At 42.9% G+C, this 22902-nt stretch overlaps 1 protein-coding gene across 1 annotated transcript in view; it reads left to right on the top strand.

Moving 5' to 3' along the window:
• Window positions 1–22902, top strand: part of VWA3B (von Willebrand factor A domain containing 3B) — a 224503-nt gene that overhangs the window by 113342 nt on the left and 88259 nt on the right. Inside the window, 5 exon segments of the mRNA XM_064269063.1 lie at window positions 3709–3807; window positions 11040–11222; window positions 14717–14847; window positions 17902–18059; window positions 20944–21063. Coding sequence (XP_064125133.1) covers window positions 3709–3807; window positions 11040–11222; window positions 14717–14847; window positions 17902–18059; window positions 20944–21063 — 691 coding nt within the window.

Raw genomic sequence — 22902 nt, forward strand, 5'->3', positions numbered from 1 at the left:
TGTCAGGCAGTTCAAACATCTGTCATATCTGAGTTTGTTTCTGGTGAGTGCTTTGTCTCTTGACAGCATGTTCTTTATTCTTTCTTTTTTGTGTGCCTTATTTATAATATAATAAATATAAGCTGGATATCATGTGTAGTACAGTAGAGACCAAGAGAGTTTTTATGCCTGGAAATGAACACACTTTTCTTTTAGGGAGGTGGGGGAGGTGGTTGGAGGTCTAAATTAGTCAAATTAGAAATTGGACTGGGTTTGAGGTTGGTTTGTTATTTTTACCTTCAGTCTACCATACCCCTCCAATTTTTTTTAATTAATACTTGGTGTTTAGGGTGGGGCTGGTTTGTTAAAAGGCTTTTCCAATGTCCACCATCAGCTTTTGGTTTTCTCCTAATACTGGGCCCCAAAGAGGGTCCATCTCTTACAAGTTATTTGTTAGTCAATGCTTGTAGGGGAGTGGTGGGTGTGGACTGAAGAAACCTTAGTTTTAGTCAAGTATGGTGTCCTAGAGTTTCAGGGGTGTGGCCTTCTCAGTCGTTCTGACCCCAGTACCTATTCTTACCTCTTCCCCAGGCATAGTGAGTTTTTCCTTTCTCTTCCTTTCCCTAAGCTGCCATGAGGGTTCACCAGTACCCTAAGGGTAACTGTGTTTGCTGCCCTCCCCTCTGCACAGGTTAAAGCTTTTATTCTATAGAGGACAGAGAAGAAAAGCAGAGTTTTTTTTTTTTTTTACTGGTCCTTTTCTGGAGTTCTGCGCAATGAAGACTTTTCAGGACTTTCTCGATGTTTTCTATGAGCCCCCTGTGGGGTTTGTGGCAAAAAGCCTACAAGAGAGTAAGACCCACCCTAGACTTGTGACTCCTAGGCCATTGTCTTCTCTCACCAGTGTATACCTGGCCAGCCTCCACCGATTTACCAGTCACCCTAGCTGAACTCTTCTGCATCTTGTCCCAGAAAGCCAGTGCTTGGATCTCACCTAACTCTGCAGGAACTTGTCTCTCCTTGGATTTCAGGCCAGTTGGTTGACTGATGGGTTTAACAAAAGTCATGAACTTGCTTTTTGTCCGGATGTTTCTTTATTGTAAACTTGGGAGTGATGCACTGGTCAGTGCTCTACGTCCCTAAGCAGAAACTACAGGAGTTTTTAAAATCACAGTTTCTTTGCTGTACCATCAGTTATTCTTTCTCTTTAGTAGGTCTGGGATGGGACCAGCAAACTGGTGTTTTTAAAAGCTCCTTGGGTAGCTCTGACATACAGCTAGGGTTAGGAAAGTAGCTGTATAGAAACAACATACAGTTCAAATTCCTGAGGACAGCATGCCAGCCCTTTGCCAGCTTCTTTGTAGGACAACATGGTAGTTAAGAGCATGGGTTTTAGAGTTGGCCAGACCTGGGTTCAAGGACTGCTTACCGCAGACCAACTTGGTGATCTTGGGTGGGTTCTTCAAGCTCTTCATGTCTCAATTTTCTCAATTGTGGGAAGGGGATAATAGTATCTACTTTAAAGGGTTGTTGTGAGGATTAAAGTCCCTGAATGGTGCAAATGGTTAAATCACTCAGCTGTTAACTGATAAGTTGTAGGTCTGAGTCCACCCAGAGGCACATCAGAAGAAAGCCCAGAGTCAGAATTGCCTCAATGGCATCTGTTTTTTTCTGGTGAGGATTAAAAAAAGAACATGCAGGAAAAGTAAGTACTTGGCCTAGTAAGCACTCAATAGATGTTGTTTTTGTGATTGTCGTTTCCACCATTGCTTTTCTATCTTCTCTTGTCATATGGTTTTTATGAGTACAGAATTACTTGCTGATCCCTGAACAAGTTAGGAATCTGGTGTGCCTACCATCCTTTCTGTGTTTGCCTGCCTATCCTCTAATAGTCTTGCCAGCCATCCCCACTAGTGAGGTGTCTTTAGCTATGTACACAGCTAGAGTGAGCGCCATCCTGCTCTGCACATGATCCGTTACAGCTTTTAGCATGGTATTTAGTAGTAGTTCCTAGATTTCCAGCACGATGATGTGAACCCCTTGAAGGCACAGAGTTTGGTCTGGTTTAGTAAGTTATATCCCCAGCATCTAGCAAAATGCCCAGCATATGGTAATTAGGTGTTTACTAATTTTTTAAGTATCTATTGAATTAAAAGGGAGTGAAACCCAATGAAAGAGGCCTAGGTAAGAGCATCTGGATGGGTCACTGTAAAGGATTCCCCATTAGTGTCTGGATCTGAGAAAATCTTAATGGGGAGGGCATCTGTGTTGTATGATGAGGTTTTGGAGAAGTCTTCGGGGGAGGGGTGTATGTACTGGATATTTGCCGTTCACTCTGCTTGCTTTGTACTCTCTTCTTACCCTGAGTCTTAATATGGAAGACAGAGCATCTTTACCTGTAGAAGTTGAAAGCTCTGGCCCTCCTTCAACTAGGGTGTGAGTAATGTGAACTAGGCCTTGAGTTGGAAGGTGGTAACACCTAATAGTGGCAGAACTAGTGAGAACTCACTGGGGAGTACTTTCAGACATCTAAAAGCCCTGCATAACCTGTGGATGGCCTCCCAGGAGGGTCAGTTTTGCATATTAAGAAAAGTGCATTCCAGTGAATTTACATTAATCTAAAAATCCATTTCTTTCTATATCGATGAAGTATTTAAGAGATTTTCCAATTTGTAATCATTTAACATGATTTGAACGATGGTTAAAAATCTCCCTACCATTAGTTTCCCTTGAAATACAATGTGTATGTTCTTGTCTGTTCTTTTTTTACTTGAAGAGCTGTAGTCAGTGTCATGATGATGTCAAGTGTAGGAGAAAGAGTGGTCTTGACTTATTACTTTTGATTCTGTCTTTGACTGGTCTTGTGTTTTGTTTTGCTTATTTATTCCTATCATATGTAAAGCAGCACGTTGGGAGTCCCTCATCCAATACTATACATCAGTGTGTATAAGACCTACTAGCATGTCCACGCACTTGAAGGTTTATATCTCACCAGAACCTTTGTGGAATCAAGTTATGTTAGATGTGTCCATGTGCTGGATTGCTAATGACACCACACTGATGTTTGCCAAATATTGGGCACCATGAATAAATTCTGGTTTGAGACAGAGGTGATCCCAGCCAAGGTGTATTCAGGCTTCATGTTTAAGCTCTGTCGACAGTTGAGCGAACAGTAACTGAATTACTGTCTCACACAGAAACACATGAAGTTAAAATTGCATTAAGAGCTGGTCTTCAAGACAGAAAATCCATAGTTCTGCCTTCTAGCAGTCTTTGGACTGTCTGGATAGAAGCTTTTATGGCACACCCAGAGATCTGGCTTCTTGGAATCACTTGGGCTTAAATTATGATCGCAATATAATTTTAATTTATCTTTTATGTTACAAGTACCTTCCCTCCTCCCCTCCTCCTCCTCTTTTTTTTTTTGGAAGCCAGAAATACTTAACACTTGTTTTTGAGATATTTTTTGAGATTCAAGTACGGGTGTAGTATCTTATGGTGAGCTACCAGCAGAACTTCATCCCCTGGGGGCTTGCACCCCTTTCCCTCAGCTAGTTCCTGTGGGTCAGTAGCTGCTCAGCTCTTGGTGGGCTTTCTGCACTCATTTTGTTCCAAAGTCAGCTCCGTGCAGAACCATGGGGCCCATGGTCTGGCAAATGTGGACTACAGTGCAGAAGAATTGAGAACTCTGTGTGTAACTCGAAGTAATTCGTTCTCTCTCTCCTGTAGGTCGGAAGCTCCACAAACACTCTGAATGCGCTGCAAATTGCTTTTGCTGATAAAGAAACACAAGTTATCTACCTTCTGACAGATGGGAGACCTGATCAGGTACTTGTCAAAGTTGGGAACAAAGAGGCCCTCACCAATACTTTGAAAGTGAATGCTGAACATGGGTTTTGTGGGCCTTTTCAACTGCCACTGAAAAGCCGTTTAGAGATACTTCATTGACTTAGACACCCAGAACTGAAGTGAGAAAATAGGCTGAGGAATTCCTTTGTCTACTAAAAACACTGAGGAAAATTTATATGACAGTGAAGGTTGTCTGGTTAATGTGACACACAGCCCATGAAAGGAGAGGTCTGCTTCCCATTGAAGACTGGTTTATATTTTATTACAAATGAGAGCGTGGAGATTCTTTTGATTTTTTTTCCCTTTGGGGACTCTGAATCTAAATATGTCACTGCACAATGTCCTTGGTTTTACCCCTGATTTTTTTTTTTTTGAACATTTTATTGTGCTTTAGTTGAAGGTTTACAGAGCAAATTAGTTTGCCATTCAATAACTTATACGTAAATTGTTCTGTGACATTGGCCGCAGTCCCTGCAATGTGTTAACACTCTCCGCGTTACCACCCTGAGCTTCCCGTTTCCATTCGTCCTGATTTCCTGCCCTCTTCCTGCCTTCTCATCTTCGCTTTTGGGCAGATGTTGCCTTTTGGTCTCATATAGATGATTGTTCTAAGGAGCACTTTCCTCATGGGTGTTATTGTTTATTTATAGGCCAGTCTATTATTTGGTTGAAAGATGATCTCTGAGAAAAGTTTCAGTTCCAAGTTAGAAGGATGTTTAGGGATATCTTGGAGGTTCCTTCAGTCTCTATAGGATCAGTAAGGTCTGGTCCTTTTTATGAATTTGAGTTTTGTTCTACATTTTTTCCCACTCTAATAGGAACCTTCTATTGTAATCCCGATCAAAGAGGTCAATAGTGATAGACTGGCACCATCTTGTTCTTCTGGTCTCAGGCTGGTAGGGGCTGTGGTTCCTGTGGTCCATTAGTCCTGTGGACTAATTGCTTCCTGAGCCTTTGGTTTTCTTCACTCTCCTTTGCACCAGATGGAAAGAGACCAATAGTTGTATCTTAGATGGCTACTCGCAAGCTTTTAAGACCTCAGACTGTAGAACATTGTCTTTATGAACTGTGTTATGCCAGTTGACCTAGATGTTTCCCAAAACTATGGTCCTCAGCCTTCAAGCCCAGTAACCCGGTCCCGTGAGGTGTTTGGTTATGCCTAGGAAGTTTCCATGACTGTTGCCCCTGGGTGCTGTATTATACGTATGAATGTACATGCTGCACACACACATTTGTGGAAATACCCACCAGCAAACCTGTATGTGCACATGAATGTGTTCCCACATGCCCTCCCACGCCTTGCAGACTGTGTATGTTGTAATATTTACCATACTTGCCTTTTGTGCTTGTGGATCTCTCAGTGTCTTCGCTAGCCTCTGTCTTGTTCTGACTTCTCCTTTCATGTGTATTGCCTTTCCCTTCACCATTTACTCCTAATTTTAACCTACTAATCATTCAAACAAAAGCATGCCTTTCTAGTGAAATGTTCTCTGTTTTGTTTAGCCTGGCTGGAAAATATTTGGAAAGTTTTAGAGGGGTCTGTTTGTCATCTTTTGAGTTTTGTGAATGAAAGACTAATGCTCCAGGCATTAAATAAACAAGGATTTTCAGGCCAGCCCAATGTAAATTAACCTTCAGAGTGAATTAGCGTCAACTTGTATCCTTCGTTGTGAGGTGTTCGCATGTGTAGACAAATATTTCAACATATCCTGGGTTAAATGATTCAGAGCTTAACGAGTAAAGTGACTGGATCTCATGCAACATTAGATTTATGAGAGAAAAATTGTGTGCATAGTGAAATTTTATTTTGAATGATTTTCCTGTCAACTTTACAACGCTTTCTATTCAGAAGCAATTTATTGCAACTCTCTATGGTCTGTGCTTGGTGCCAAGGTTTGAAGCTACTAAGATGAATAACATCTCATCTTGTCATAGGGAAACTTACACTTTGGGGAACGTGATAGACCATATATAGTCGACTCTGATGCACTGAGAGGAACGGGGTTGCCTGAGGTGTGAGATGCATGGGAGCACAGAGTAATCGATTTTTCCCATAAAAGATGGAGAGAGGATCAGAAGGTTCCACTAAGGTGGGGACATGTGAGCTATGTGTGGAGAAAGAAGAAGGAATTTTCTAAACAGAAGACACTGCTGGTATCCTAGGCAGAAGAAATACCAAAAAGTCAAAGCTGTAGCCGTGCAGTCAATTCTGACTTATAGCGACCCTATAGGACAGAGTAGGACAGCCACATAGGGTTTCTAAGGAGCAGCTGATGGATTTGAACTGCTAACCTTTGGTCAGCAGCTGAGCTCTTAACCGCTGCACTACCAGGGCTCCGGAAGGAATGGACGTGTGAAAATATCTGAGGTTCTCAGAGAAGCGATCTGAGAGTAGGAGTGATGATGGAAGAGTATCAGGGCTGAGGCCGGAGCGGTAGGTTGGGGTGGATTGGGAAGGTCCTCAAGTGCCACATTAAAAGCGTGACTTTGCTGCAGTGGGAACCATCAGAGGCTGTGGAACAGAGGAGCCACATTGTCCGGTCCACCTGTATTTTAGAAATATGCCTCAGCTGTGCCAGGGAATGACTGGCACTGCCCCAGGCTGGCGCTGTGATCTTGATGAAAGATAAGAGCAAGGGCCTGGAGCTCTGACGGTGCAGTGGTTAAGAGCTCGGCTACTAACCAAAAGACCAGCAGTTCAAATCAACCAACCGCTCCTTGGAAACCTTACGGAGCAGTTCTACTCTGTCCTGCGGGGTCATTATGAGTTGGAGTTGACAAGGGGGCAACGGGTTTGCTTTTATCCTCAGGCAGGAGAAGCAGAAATGGGGAGGCAGGGACTATATTCCGAGATAAGATGATAGAAGTAGCATTGACTGGACTCAATGACCCGTTAGAGAAAAGAGTAGGTGAGGAGAAGGTGGGAGCAAGGGAGCAAGGATTCCAGATGACTGATTTCTGATGATTATGTTGTTGTTGTGTGCCATCTGATCGATCTCACTCATGGCGATCCCGTGTGACAGAGTAGAACTGCCCCACAGGGTTTTCTTGATTATAATCTTTATGAGAGCAGGTCACCAGGTCTTTCTCCCACAGAGCCTCTGGGTGAGTTTGGACCTTTCAGTTAGCAGCTGAGTGCTTACCCATTGCACCATCAGGGCTCTGGTTTAAGTTTAAATTTAAAGAAGGAGCAGCTTTGTGGGTTACTGGCGGAGGAAGCTCAGTTTGAGCACCTGTGGAGCATGGATGTCCGGAAGCCTCTAGATACAGGGTCTGGAGTCTGGGGAAAATGTGGGATGGAGAGGCAGATTTGAGAGTGACATGAACAGGAGGCTTTTTTTTTTTCTCTCTTTGCAATAAACTCTTAGTGATTTTTTAAAGTTGTTTATGGTACAGACAGTTTAGGAAATATTAAAAAGTGGTGTCTTAGTTATCTAGTGCTGCTGTAACAGAAATACCACAAATGGATGGCTTTAACAAAGACAAGTTGATTCTCTTACAGTCTAGTAGGCTAGAAGGCTGAATTCAGGGTGTCAGCTCCAGGGGAAGGCTTTCTCTATCTGTTGGTTCTGGGGGAAGGTCCTTGTCATCAATCTTCACCTGGTCTAGGAGCTTCTCAGCGCAATGACCCCAAGTCCAAAAGACACTTTTGCTCCTGGTTCTTCTTGCTTGGTGGTAACGAGGTCCCCTCCTCTCGGCTTGCTTCTCTCTTTTATATCTCAAAAGAGATTGACTCAAGACGAAACCTAATCTTGAAGATTGAATCCTGCCTGATTAACGTAACTGCCTCTAATCCTGCCTCATTAACATCATAAAAAAAAAAATGATTCCTATCAAGTTGATTCTGACTCATAGTGACCATATAGGGCAGAATAGAACTGCCCCAGAGGATTTTCAAGGGGTGGCTGGTGGATTTGAACTGCTGATCTTTGGGTTAGCAGCCGAGCTCTTAACCATGGAGCCACCAGGGCTCCCATTAACATCATAGAGGTAGGATTTACAGCACATAGGCAAATCACATCAGATTACAAAATAGTGGATAATCACACAGTACTGGGGAATCATGGCCTAGCCAAGTTGACTCACATTTTTGGGGGACACAATTCAATCCATAACAAGTGGAAATTTGAATCACTCATAACTCAATTTTGTGTTCTGCATTTTTCATTTATGTATCATATGCGTTTTTCTGAGCCATGAGAAATTCTTCAGAAATATCTTTCTCAATGAATGGGATGTATCCCATTGTATGTGATTTAATAAACCTTCTCCCTTTAGAAAATTTGTGTTTATTTATTTCATTTTTGTATAGTGGTACATTTTCACAGTATGCATGTCAAAGGTACGATAGGGTATGTAGAGCAAAGTCTCCCTCCCACCCTGTTCTCCGCGTAAGAGATAACTGGATGTTACCCCGTTCCTTGTAGCCTCTTCCAGCAATAGCTTGTGTGTATGCAAGCAGAAACATATTTATATATTTTCCCTTTAAAAAATATACTGTTGTTGTTAGGTGCCGCAGAGTCAGTCCCGACTCATAGCAACCCTGTATACAACAGAACGAAGCACTTCCCAGCCCTGTGCCGTCCTCACGGCCATTGTTATGTCTGAGCCCATTGCTGCAGCCACTGTGTCGATCCATCTCATTGAGGGTCTTCCTCTTTTTTGCTGACCCTTTATTTTACCAAACACGATGTCCTTCTCCAGGGTCTGATGCCTCCTGGTAACATGTCCAAAGTACATGAGACGTAAGTCTCACCATCCTTGCTTCTAAAGAGCATTCTGGCCGTACCTCTTCTGAGAAAGATCTGTTTGTTCTTTTGGCAGTCTGTGGTATATTCAATATTCTTTGCCAACACCATAATTCAAAGGTGTCGGTTCTTCTTTGGCCTTCCTTATTCATTGCCCATCTTTCACATGCATGTGAGGCATATAAATGGTAGCATACTATACAGAAAATTCTGTGCCTTTGTTTGTAAAACAGTATACATTGGAGATTGCTTCATCTCATCTCATAAAGAGCTTCCTCATTCTTTTTTCGTAGTTGCCAAGCATCCCGTCCCGTGACTATACTATAACTTATTTAACCAGCCCCTCGGAGATGGACACTTAAGTTGTTTCCAATCTTGCTGCAACACACGATGCTGCAAAAGCACTAGGTACATATATAATTTTGCGCACAGGTGAGTGTACCTGTAAATTCTGAGAAGTGGACTTGGTAGCAGCAGACTGTCTTTTGTACCACCCAGGGACTCCACACGTTTTGAGTGTTGTTGTCATTGTTAGTTGCCATCAAGTCGATTTTGACTCATGCCAACCCCATGTGTGCAGAGTAGAACTGCTCCACAGGGTTTCCAAGGCTGTGACCTTTTAGAAGCAGATCGCCAGGCCTGTCCTCTGAAGTGCATATAGGTGGGTTGGAACCACCAGTCTTTCAGCTAGTAGTCAAGTGCTTTATTGTTTGCGCTGATAGATACTGCCGAACTGGCCCCCAAAGAGGATGTACTAACCAATAGTCCTGTCAGCAGTGTATTGAAAGCTATTCTCGATCTGCAGCCTGTCACAGACTTCCAAGGGTCTGGAACCTCCCAAGAGTATATACGAAATACACTCATGTAGTTGGTTTTTTCTTTTTTTTAATTGGGGACATCAGTAGTTTTCATCAGATTCTCAGAGGGTCTGGTCCACTTAAAGATTAAGAACCATGGACATGGATAAGAGTTGAAGCCATATGTGTGGGAATTACCCCAAAATGTAATTTATAAACTCTTAAGAATTTTTATATTCATATCTGCTTTTTTCCCACGTGCAGTCTATTTATCTTGCACTCCCTCAAGTCCTCTCAAAAAAGCGAATGGATATTTGATGCTTATGTTGTGTATACAGTAGAGGGCATTAGGATGTGCCACTCAATCTCCATTTTTAAACTTTCACTGACTCTGTAGGACCTCAGTGTGTAAGGCCAACGTTATTCCCAAATATTTAGCAGAAATTTTTACTTGGAAAAAGACACAAATGCTGTTCTGGATTCAATTACAACAAGAGCTTACCAGAAAAACAAACAAACAAAAAGAAAACCCCTTGCCTTTGAGTTGCTTCTGACTCATAATGACCCTACAGGGCAGAATACAACTGCTGCACAGGGTTTACAGCAGAGGAGGCTGGTGAAGTCCTCAGGTACTAACTGAAAGGTTGGCACTTCGAACCCACCAGCGACTCTGAGGAAGAAAGATGTGGCAGTCTGCTTCTGTAAAGATTACAGCCTCGGCAACCCCATGGGGCAGTTCTACCCTGTCTTATAGGGTCGCTATGAATTGAAATCAACTCAGTGGCAGTGGGTTTAGTTTTTGGTTTGGAATCTTTATAGAAGCAGACTGCCACATCTTTCTCCTGCAGAGTGGCTGGTGGGTTCAAACTGCTGACCTTTTTTGAGACAGAAAAGTCTCCAAAGGGAAGGTGGATTTTTTTGGTGTGTATGTATTATTATTATTTTGCATTTTGTTTTTTACCGGGCACACTGCTGCCACGAAAAGAAACAAGGATCTGATAGTGAGAAAGGAGGAGAGGAATGGATATTAAGTAGGCAACTAACAGTCTTTTAAAAACTACCTCACAAGACGGTCGTGAAAATTAGCCGAAGATTTGGCCCCTCAACAGAGTGTCAGCACGTGGGAGATCCCTCACAAATGTCTCTTCCTTCAGTCTCCGTGTGAGGCAGGTTGACCATGGCGTGTCCAAAGCTAGAAATGACTCTCTTGGCACAGATGCTTTGGAAACCATCTCAAGACTCCAGGGACCCCACTCCATGGAAGTCTGACGGTTAGGGTGGTCTACCTACCGCTCCTGACCTGATCGTTGAAGTGGCCTAAAGCATGACCTGATACTTTAAAAGCCTGGACTCTGAGCTTAGATACACCGAAAGCTGAATGACTTATTTAGCCAAATTTTCTCTCAGCTTCTTTTTCCCACCAAACTGTAAGCCCTCAGAGGGCAAGGGCCGTGTATTATTGATCTTACTCTTACTGTCTGGCAGAGCTTGCTTTGTTTATTGAATTGAATTTACCCCTTTACAAGATGCTCCTCACCACTGTGTAAGTAATTACTGTGGAGAATTTCACTACAGCAGATACTAAGGGTTTTCACATCTTGTTTTTTCTTTCCTTTCCTTTCTCTTCTCCCTCCCCACCCCAAAAAAAAAACACTTCTCATTTTAGCCACCTGAAGTGATTATGGACCAAGTCAAAGTTTCTCAGAAAATTCCTGTTTACACCGTCTCCTTCAATTACAATGATGAGATTGCAAATCGGTTTTTGAAAGAGCTTGCTTTTTTGACTGGAGGAGAGTTCCATTTTTATAATTTTGGTGGCAAGGATCCCCACCCTCCGGAGACTGATCAGGTAAGAGCTTGACAGGCTGAAAAGGGGGCGTTCACTTATTTGAGCATTACAGCCTGGGGGCCCATGGACAATAGCTTAACTGGGGAAATACCACCATGAAGACAGCCAAGTACAGAAAATGAATCTCCTAACAATGAGCATACTACTGTTTCTCAAAACGTAGTCCAAGGACCACCTGAACTGTGTAAAAATGGCACGGGGGAGGTGTCTCATCACCTCCAACCCCACAGAAGGGAAGGAGAACCAAGATCAACAGGCCAAGGCTGATTGCCATGAGGTGGAAGCCAGATAAGCCTCCTCTGTCTGCCATCTCTACATATTCGAACCCAACTATCCCTCCCACAGCACTCGCTACTGGGTTTCATAATTCATTGCAATGGCCACACAGAACTCAAAGACCATACTCACAATTATGGGGTTTATTAGGGAAGTAACAGTTACAATTCAGGCTCAAGAACACACAGGATACAGTTCTCCCATCAGGACAGCCTCTCCCCAGCTGTGCTCACAGCCACACCTCTCCCTGGCCCTCAGTCTCTGCCCAAAGGTACTCAGCTTTTTCTCTCCATGCGTCTCCTGCTGCCGGGCCTCTGTTTCTGGTCTCTACTTTCTTGGTGGTGGTGGGCTTCTCCTCTCAGCTCTGGAATTGGCTCTCTTTTAAGGTAAAATTGACCAGTCCTCTTGGTAGGCCACAATTACCCTATCACACAATCACCTGTGTGGGAGTTAGAAGACCATGGCTAGGAAGACCACACGCAAAGTGATTAATTGCACCGCAGCTGGGAATTTGTGAAAATGCAGGTTTCCGGGTCCCACTTCAGAACTACTAGATCAAACTCTAGGCATAAAAAAGCCCAGAAAGCTTAATTAATGTTTTTCTTTTTTCCTAAAAATTTATTATAGAAAGTATCAAACATACACAAAAGTAGAAGAGTCTATGAATCCCCACGTACCCATCACTCAAATTCAACAATTATTAACATCTTACCAAACTTCGTGAATCTTTAACATGTGTCCTAGGGATCCATAAGTGGAATTTTTTAACCACTGCTATTATATATAGACATTTGTAGGGAGCTTTTCACATTTTTTTTTTTTCAGATATTTCAGTTGGTATATAGTTGTCGCCTAACTTCTTAGACTGTATAAACATGGGACCGTCCGACAAAGCAATTAATACCAATAGGGCAATGGGAGAAAGCTAGATAAAATTTCATCCTCCGTCTCCTTCAGTCTTGGCCTGAGGATATGCATCTCAAAATACCCTTCTAGAGAGAGTGTTTTTTGTCTTGTTGTCGATCCTGAGGAGTGACTTTAAGTATAGCCCAAGTGGAAAAGCCAAAGTACTGATCAGTGCTGGCATGTGAGGAAATGGACCTGAGGCTGGAGGAAGAATCACACAAAAGGACTGGAGGGGATGGTGCTCAGAGCTCACACAGGGCTTGGAGTTGTGAAATAAAAGGCATACAGATTGGAAAGGAAGGAATAAACTGTCCCTATATGCAGGTGAAATATTTTCTCCATAAACAAATTCCAAGGAATATACCAAAAAAAAAAAAAAAAAGCATCCTAAAACTATTAAATGAGTTCAGCAAGGTCGCTGGTTACAATATCAATGTGAAAAAATCAATTACATTTTGATAAGCAAACAATGAACATGTAGAAGGCAAAATTAAAAGCCCAATACCATCACTCCAAAGAAAATTAAATACTAGGCATACACTGAACAAAATATGTATAGGATATTTATGCTTAAAACTATAAAATTTTGACTTAAGAAATCAAAGAAGATGTAAATAGATGGAGAGACATACTATGTTCATGGATAGGATGACTCAACCTTTTCAGGTTGTCAATTCTCCCCAAACAGATCTATAGATTTAATGCAATTTCTATCAAAATCCCAGAAAGGTAATTTATATAGATAGACAAGCTTATCCTAAAATTTATAAAATATAAAATTTATATTTTAGAACAGGCTCTAGGATAACTTAAATAATCTTGAAAAAAAGATAATAAAATGAGAGGAATCAGTCTACCCAATTTCAGAGCTTATTATATAGGTACAGTAATCAAACCATGCAGTATTGGCAGAAAGATAGGAACAACTGGACATCCTTAGGTAAAAAAATAAACCTTGATGTAAACTTCACACCTCATGCAAAAATTAACTCAAAATGGATCATGGACTAAGTGAAAAACACAAATATAAAACCTCAAGGAAAAAACATGGGAGAAAATCTTCAAGATCTAGGCCTCAGCAAAGAATTTTTATATCTGACACCAAAAGCATGATCCACAAAATGAAAAGTTGATAAGCTAGACCTCGTTAAATTCAAACTTCCTTTCTGTGAGAGACCCTACAAAGAGGATGAAAAGACTAGCTACAGACTGGGAGAAGGTATTTGCAAAGAACATACCCAACAAAAGACTGGTATCTAGAATATATGAAGAAGTCTCAAAACTCAACAGTAAACAAAAACCTCCCAATCAGAAAACAGGTAAAAAATATGAACAGACATTTCACCAAAGAGGATATACACATGGCAAATGAGCAGATGAAAAGATGACCAACATTGTCATTAGGAAAATGCAAATTAAAACTACTATGAGCTATCACCTATCAGAATGGCTAAAGTAAGATATAGTGACAACAACAAGGACTGGCAAAAATGTGGAGAAACTGGATCGATTATACTTTTCTTGTTGAAATGAAAAATGGCACAGCCATTCTGGAAAACAGTCTGGTGGTTTCTCATAAAACTAAACATGTAATTACCGTATGACCCAGCACTTGCTGTCTTGGAACTCATCTCAGATAATGAAAACTTACGTTCACATAAAAACCTGTACCAAATGTTCACAGATGCTTGCTCTGTAATAGCCCCAAACTAGAATGACTCAGGTGTCTTTCAACAGGTGAATGGTTAAAGCAATTGTAGTGCCTCCATGTCACTTACCATGTCATGGAATACTACTCAGCGATAAAAAGACACGAACTATTGATATGTGTAGCAACTTGGATGAATCTCAAAATAATTATGTGACAGAAGGAAACTTGACAAAAATATACTACAGACTGTATGATTCCATTCATATAAAATTCTAGGAAATTCAAACTCACATATAGTGACAGAAAGCAGATGAGTGGTTGCTTGGGAATCGGTGGGGGTTATGGGTAGGAGGGAAGGGAGACAGATATACAATGGGACGTGAGGGGACTTTGGGGGGTGATAGATATGTTCATTATCTTGGTTGTAATGATTTCACAGGTGTGAAATGTCATAACTTCAAATGGTACACTTTACATACATTCAATTTACTATGTATAGATTATACCTCAATAAAGCTACTTAAAGACATAATAATGTCAGAACTGCCTACAGGAAATTTTTGGATTTTTCTTTTCCGGATACGGCTGACTTTCTGTTAGAAATGTGTGAAATCTGGGCTCTTTTATGCCGTATTAACGGGTTCACATCTCGTTTCGGCAGAATGAAGATCTGATTCTTTTAGTTAAAGAAGCGGAGCAGGGGAGACGTGACCTGGAGAAGATGCAAGACCTTTATTCTGAGTCCTTGGTCATGGACTGGTGGTACAACGGAGAAAAGGAAGGAGACAAGAAGTGAGCGAGCCACACTGCCTCTGTTCTCGTCGCTGGGGTCCCCTCCGATACTCTGCTCGCTCTCGTAGACACTTCGTGAGATTTCTTTTAGTGGAAAGAATCATATAATATGTTAAGTTAGGATTTTTAGACAGAGAATTCATAATGTAATAATTCAGTAATGATGAGCTCAAGGAGGCCACATGCTCATCTTAATATGTGAGCTCTGAGATCCTCACAGCTACAGCTCAGAGTGCGTTTAATTTTGTCTCCGTCCAGGATGGACAGGCCCCATAGCCCATATGGTGAAGGGGCAGAGCAGGAGTGCTGCGTAGTGGAGGGAGGTCTGACTCAGGGGTCCACTAAGCTGTGGATTTCACTCTGTGTGGCGAATCCCTGAACTTGTCTGCAAACCTCTCCGTTTCTCTGGGTCTCAGTCTCCTCATCTTTAAAATGGTGGCTGTGATGGCAGGGTTTGGGATCACTGATTTCTGAGGTCTTTTTCCACCCTGTTGTTATTGTTAGTTGCCATTGAGTTGATTTTGACTCTTGGCGACCCCTTGTGTGCAGAGTAGAACTGCTCCGTAGGGCCTTCAAGGCTGTGACTTTGTGGAAGCAGATCACCAGGCCTGTCTTCCGAGGCGCTTCTGTGTGGATTTGAACCTCCAACCTTTCGGCCAGTCGTTGAGGACTCAACCGTTTGCACCACCCAGGGACTCCTTTCCTTGTTCTATATGTTAATATATTTCTAATTAGTAGCTTTTAAACAAAATTCAAAACCACCCCTAATACTTGGAAAAATGCATCAAATCTTATTAAAATGATTTAACATTGATTCAGGTATCAAAACCTCATGCCAGGAGGATGTCTTTTTAATTAAAAATGATAGAAAAATGGAAATAAGTTTAAAATATATTTATTAATCATGATTTTGTGTTCATCAGAATTTACTCCCTATTAACAAATTGAACTTTAATCTGGGCTCAGGGCAAGGCATGGGCATGGAACCAGAAAAATGAGATCTTATAATGAGAAGGTACAGCATTATTTTTTAAGTAGATGTTTGGGGAAGCTCACATACATCCTCTAAACTCAGGGAATTTGAACATACCAGCACACCAGCTGCGGTGGAGTCAATTCCGACTCATGGCGACCTCGCGTGTCAGGGGAGAACTCTGTGCGTCAGGGTTTTCAGTGGCTGCTTTTCTAGAAGTGGATTGCCAGGTCTTTCTCTCAAGGCACCTCTGGGTGGACTCGAACTGCCAACCTTTCGGTTACTAGCTGAGTGAATTAACCATTTTCACCTCCTCCCCCCAAAATCCATTGCCTCGAGTTGGTTCTGACTCATAGCGGCCCTATAGGACGGAGTAGAACTGCCCCATAGGGTTTCCAAGGAGCGGCTGATGATTTAGACTGTTGACCATTTGGTTAGCAACCTGAGCTCTTAGCTGCTCTGAATTAATATAAAGGAATGTAGAAGGCACCACCTCATCCTACAAATATCATGTGCCTGCACCTTCTTATGGAGCCCTGGTGGCGCAGTGGTTAAGAGCTACACTTGCTAACCAAAAGTTCAGCAGTTCAAATCCCCCAGTCCATACTCTGTCCTGTAGGGTTGCTATGAGTTGAAATTGACTCGATGGCAATGGGTTTGGGGTTTTGCTTGTTTGTTTGTTTTGGTACTTTCTTACAGAGGGCAGTGGTGGTTCAGTGGTAGGATTCTCACCTTCCACACAGGAGACCTAGGTTGGATTCCCGACCAACACAGGTCAGGGACAGCCACACCCGTCTGTCAGTGGAGGCTTGCGTGTTGCTGTGATGCTGAACAGGTGTCAGTGGAGCGTCTCGGCTAAGACAGACTCAGAAGAAAGGCCTGGTGAGCTACTTCTTAAAATCAGCCAGTGAAAACCCAATGGATCACAACGGTCCGATCCCACTAACACCAACAACAACACCTCCTTATAACCTGACATTGTTGTTGTTGTGTGCCATCGAGTTGATTCCAACTTAGCCCTTTTAGCAACAGTTAAAACCAAGCTGCTTGTTCTAGTTTTCCACCAGGTGAAAAATGTTTTGACCCTAAGTCCCCCTCCCTTCCTTCTTGTCTGAAATGTCAGTTGAGCACAAATCACGTGTCAGGTGAACTGTGCTAGGCCCCTGGGATGCACAGATGAGTGTGAGGCCTTCTCCTCATGGAATGCAGTGTGGTCGCAGATGCAGGCACACAAAGGGTCGTGGGACTCAGCTGGGTGTGCGTGGGGGTGCAGTGTAAGGGTGGATGGGAGTGGGGCACGAAGGAGGGAGGGCGTGGCCCTGAGGAAATAACTGGAAGGCTTCTGCAACCCTGGCTGAACTTCCTCCAGCCCAGTGGTGTGTGTGGCTCCTCCCCTGCCCCCTCCCTTCTGGAAACAGGGCTTGCCTTGGCGGCTTTTGCCCACACCCCCTTGCAGCATTAGGATTTTACGGAGCTGCAGCAGGAGATGGTCTTCTGCGAACTCTCCTTTCTGTAGCTGCGATTTTCAGAGCTTCCGAGAAGGCACGCCTGGAAAAACACTCAGGCATTTCCTGGACCCAGACTTTCTCTAGAGCAGTTTGCTGCCATGAGATGCTGGCAGGTGGGGGTCCAAGCAGGTGTTTCCCTTCTCTAGCCTTGTAAGAGCTTGCTCTTCAACTGTTTAGTTAGAGAAATCGGTTCCTGTAATGCTTTCTGGTTTGCGACCCGCTCTTCCTGGTGCTAATCCTCACGTCAACCCCATGCAGTAGGTTCACAGATGATGTTTCCTGCAGTCTCTAGGTGAGGAAAGTGAAAAAATTTAGAGAGGATTCAGCGACTTCCCCAAGGTCACACCACCAGAAGGGAGCAGCTGTGTGGTGTGAAGCCCTATTGGCTGACCCCAGAAATGTCCACATTTCTGCGTGGGCCATTGAGAAATAACTGGGCTTACACTACCCAAAACTGGAGAAGGCTCACTTCTTTAAATTTGCAGTATTCAACATGATTGTTTTGGTATAACTCTGCCTTCTTGATGAAAATTTTTTTTTTCCTTTGTCCACTTTTTATTTAAATCAAAGCAGGCACCAAAAAGAAATTTCTTCTATGGTTTCAACCTCAGAAAAATGTGCAAAACCTCAACCCGGTGTCCAGTCAACTGGGACGTCGTCCCCATCTGTGTCAAAAGCACAAGGGGGACTTCCAAATCAGCGGATTCAGAAAAAGAAAGTCCTCCATGCAGGTATCGGTGAGCGCAAAGGCTTGAATCTCATTAACACTTTTCCTTCAGTGCAAGAGGGTAGATGAAAACTAAGCCCACACAGTATTACCTAAGAAGCCCTAAACCAGTGTAGCTCTTTTTCTTTAATTGAAATTTTTATTGAGGTAATTCTACATTCACATGCAGTTGTCAGAAATAATACAGAACAAGGTACTTATGCCTCTAAGTTGTGATGGACAGAGCACGTTTATGGTTAGTGTGGTTTGTGTTATCAATTATGAAAAGTAATCAAGATGCCTTGGCACAGCCTCAGTATCCACTAAAACACACAGATTAAATGTCAGTATTTGCTTAGAGTTCATTTTCTAGTTGAAGGGACCCAACAGAGGGCAGAAAATAATACTAGAAAAGGGCCTGGACAGCAACTGTGGTAGGCAGAATTTCTAAAATGGCATACCAAAGATGTCCCACCCTAATCCTTGGAACGTGTGACCATGATGAGATATCACTTCCATGATTATGTTATGTTGACCTTAAAAAACAACAACAACAAAAACAGTTGCCGTCAAGTCAATTCTGACTCGCGGTAACCCCCATGTGCAGAGTAGAGCTGAGCTCCACAGGGTTTTCAAGACTGTGACCTTTCAGAAGCAGATAACCAGGCCTTTCTTCTGAGGCACCGCTGGGTGGGCTCAAACCGCCAACCTTTTGGTTAGTAGTTGAGCGCTTCACCATTTCACGTAGTCCAGTCCTAGGTTGACTTTAAGATAGGGCTATCCAGGTGGGCCCCGTGTAATCGCATGAGCCCGTAACAGCAAAGCGCTATCTCCAGTTGGTGGCAGAAGAGAAAGCCAGAGAGATTCCAAGTACAAGGAAATTCAGGTGTCACTGCTAGCTTGAAGATGGACGTGTTAGAAGGAGCTAAGGGAGGCCCGTGGCTGACAGGCAGTAAAGGAACAGAGGGCCCAGCCCTACAACTGCCAGGAGCTGAATTCTGCCAGTGAGTTCAATGGGTGTGGAAGCAGATTTCTCCCTTGAGTCTCTCGATAGGAGCCAAGTTCAGTCAACTCCTTGATTTTGGTTTTGTGAAACCCTAAGCAGAGAACTCGGAGTCCACCCAAACTTCTGAGTACACAACTGTGAGATAATACATGAGTGGTATTTTAAGCCATTGTTGTTGTTAGGTGCTGTTGAGTTGGTTCTGACCCACAGCAACCCTGTGGACAACAGAATGAAACACCGTCCGGTCCTTCGTCATCCTCACCATCATTGCTATGTTTGAGCTCATTGTTGCAGCCACTGTGTCAACCCATCTCATAGAGGGTGTTCCTCTTCTTCTCTGTCCCTCTACTTTACCACTTTTTTAAGCCACTAAGTTTGTAATAATTTATCACAACAATAGAAAACTAATACAACAACTTGAAGGCTCCTTGTTTTAGATGTTTGTATCTCACCAACAGACTCGGAGAGTTTAGAAACCAGTAGGACTTGCAGCCTTAATACCTAAAGTAATTTTAGCTGACTCTCTTCTCCCATCAGGAGCTTTAAATGGCAGTCTCTGCTCTATTGCTTGTCAAAGAGTGGAACGGTTGGAGAGTTTTTCTTTTTCATTTTGCTGTCCTGGTCAGACTCCATCTCCATGTCCCCTTTGGGCAACCCTGATGGGACAGATTGGGGTCAGGCATTTTTTCAGTTACCTGAGGACTCAAGAAGTGGAGCCTGGGGTGGAGAACTTCCAGACAGCAAGGAAGGGCCTTGTGAGCGTTCTCAGTGAGTGCTCCAGGCTGGATCAGACAATTCTATTCAGGGTGAACGCAGAACCAGGGAGAAAAAGGTAGTCAAGTGGTAGCACAGGGAAAAGCTGGACTGAAATTTAGCATGATAGTCATGCCAGGAAAGGCCAAAGAGGAAAGTCACAGGTGACCAGTGGCTTGGGATCAGCTGGCCCTGGTCAGGCTGATGCACAGACATTTTGGATGCCACCTGGACAAGACTTATTCCACGAAAGTGTCTTTGCAGTGCAGGAAGGTTGGAAGGAAGGAAGGAAGGTCTATACCAAAGAACTGTCTCCCATTAATTTTTCCCAGATTTTTTTTTTTTTTTTCAGACGTGATCTGATGAGGCTGGTACATTGGGTTGTTTTAATGACGTGAACCCATACAGCTTGAACTTGGCCTAACTTGTCCTTCTGCATCTGACACTGTGTATGTTAGAGGGGAACACTTGCATCTGCTGCTGCTGCTGTTTAAACACCTTATAAGAGAGAGTGTGTACAAGGCTTTTGTGCTTGATTTAAATAGTCTCATATGCTGCTTTAGTGGCACAGTGGTTAAGCGTTCAGCTGCTAACCAAAAGATTGGCAGTTGGAATCCACCAGCCATTCCTTGGAAACCCTACAGGGCAGTTCTACTCCGTTCTATAGTGTTGCTATGAGTTGGAATTGACTCCATGCTGACGACGTGGGTTTTTTTAATATGCAGCCTTAGAGCCCTGGTGACACAGTGGTTAAGCATTCTGCTGCTAACCAACAGGTCAGCAGTTCGAACCCACCAGCCACTCCTTGGAAACCCTATGGGGCAGTTCTACTCTGTCCTATAGGGTCACTTGAGTCAGCATAGACTTGACAGCAACGGGTTTGGTTTGGGTTTTTGGTAAATGCAGCCTTGCCCCATTTTGGAATTTGAAACTGTGTACCGACACAGCTTCCTCCAAGAGGGACAGAGCTTGAACTCAGATGAAGGGAAGAAGCATTACTGCAGCCTTCGGTCTATGGCAGAAACATGCCCCGGGGCTGGGAAAGCAAGGCTACACCCCTTTTCTATGGATCCGAGGAAACATTTGTCTTTAGCGGAGCATCGCCTTGCATGCCGAGTTCCTTTAATCCCTCTCCTTGCGATACCAACAGAACCAACCAAAACCAGCCTGCTCAGAAGCCAGATGTCCACCGTCAGGAGCCCAGCCTGCCATGAGAGGAAGGATGGCCCCTCCAGTCTCAGCAGCTGGAACGTTGCTTCAAGTGACCAAGGCAAGCCAGAAGAGGGTCTGTATGTAAGGAAGCCCAGCCCTTCTCTCTGGACCTATTCTGCTTTAGTGTTTAATACACTCGTGGCTCCCACAAGTACAGTGCTAATGGTAATGCTTGCCACCGCTCCGTGGTTTGAATTTCAAACTAGTAGTTAAGAGCTCAGGCTGCGAACTAAAAGGCCGACAGTTCAATTCCACTAGCCAGTCCTTGGAAATCCTATGGGACAGTTCTATTCTGTCCTATAGGGTCACTATGAGTCGGAATCGACTTGACAGCAACTTTTTTTTTTTTTTTTTAATACTTTGTAGTTGGTTTACTTTCTTCCCTTCACCACCTATGGGCCCCTCTCTGGTCCAAATGGTCAGGTTTTGAGGGCTAAAAGTGAGGAAAATACGACTCCTGCTCAATTTTTATTACTAGCGATAAAATTATAATTCTTAAAATAATAAATTTTTAAACCTTTAATTCCTGTAGTACTTTTCCCTATGTTTAAAACAGTCGATGAATAATCTTTAAACCTTAAACCAAAAATATCCCCTGAAATCAACCTAAAACCGAACGATAGGTTAGCCTAATTCGTAAAGAATGTCTGCCTTGAGCATTATGCCCTTTTAAGAACTATCTGTATAAGATCAAATTGACCACAGCAACTGGGAAGATTAGGTAAGAACCTTCCGGGGCAATGAGTTTGTGTTAATGAGGGAGGAACAACTCAGAGAAGGAGGGTGAGAATATCAGCAGGGTCACTGATTTGTACAGGTAGAAATTGTTAAATTGGTATATATTTTGCTGTGTATATTCACAACAACAACAATAAACATAATTAAAAGAAAAAATACATATGCATACAATCCCCTGAGTAGCAGGACGCGCTGGAGTAACAGATTTGTACACGTCGTTAGTCATTCGTAACTTAACCCAGCCCTGACTCCTTCAGTGCTGACCCGCACGACTGTTTTCCCCTGAGGTTTAGTGAGCCTGTGGTATTTCCTAAGCACAGTACACACCCAGCCTTTAAAGGGTTTGTCATGATCAGGTGATGATCAGAATATGATTTCCTAGGCATTTGACTGACTCACTCCACACCTCTCCTTTTGGGTGCAGCTGATTCAACAGGTAATATTCCTTCCCGTTTATAAATGCAAGTTTACATAAGGATATATACTTTAAAAAGGAGCCCTGGTGGCGCAGTGGTTAAAACAGCTCAGCTGCTAACCAAAAGGTAGGTGGTTCAAACCCACCGGCTGCTCCACAGGAGAAAGATGTGGCAGTCTGCTTCCATAAAGATTATAGCCTTGCTTGGAAACCCTATGGGGCAGTTCTACTCTGTCCTGTAGGGTCACTATGAGTTGGAACGGACTCCATGGCATTGGGCTGTTTTGACTTTTATACTTAAAAACCCAAATATTAATTTTTTAAAGTTTGAACCTACAACTAAACAGAACCTAATAGTGTTTTTGTTTTCCACATAGAGCTGAGGAACCACAACACAAATTCCTGAAAAATAAGATGTTGATCAAGACACTCCTGCATAATTTTGGGGAGAGTCCGATGATGTCAATATCAAACAATCATTGGCTAATGGTATTATCTTAGTCAGTATTTTTTAAATGTGTTTCCTGGAGAATGAGAGAACAAATATACCTATTCTTCCGTGAAGAGAGAACTCAGTGAACGTGGGTGAGGTAGATAAGAAAAACAATGGCACGTAATTACCTACACCTTCGTCTTCAGTACAAATAAGTCTTACCTTAGGACCCTATCTAACAGATCAAGTTGAAGTCTCTGAAATGTGGTCCATTTATTAGCGCTCAGTCATGACAGAACTAAGAGAAAAGA

The sequence above is a fragment of the Loxodonta africana genome, chromosome 15 (assembly GCF_030014295.1).
Source record: "Loxodonta africana isolate mLoxAfr1 chromosome 15, mLoxAfr1.hap2, whole genome shotgun sequence".
Classification (NCBI taxonomy): domain Eukaryota; kingdom Metazoa; phylum Chordata; class Mammalia; order Proboscidea; family Elephantidae; genus Loxodonta; species Loxodonta africana.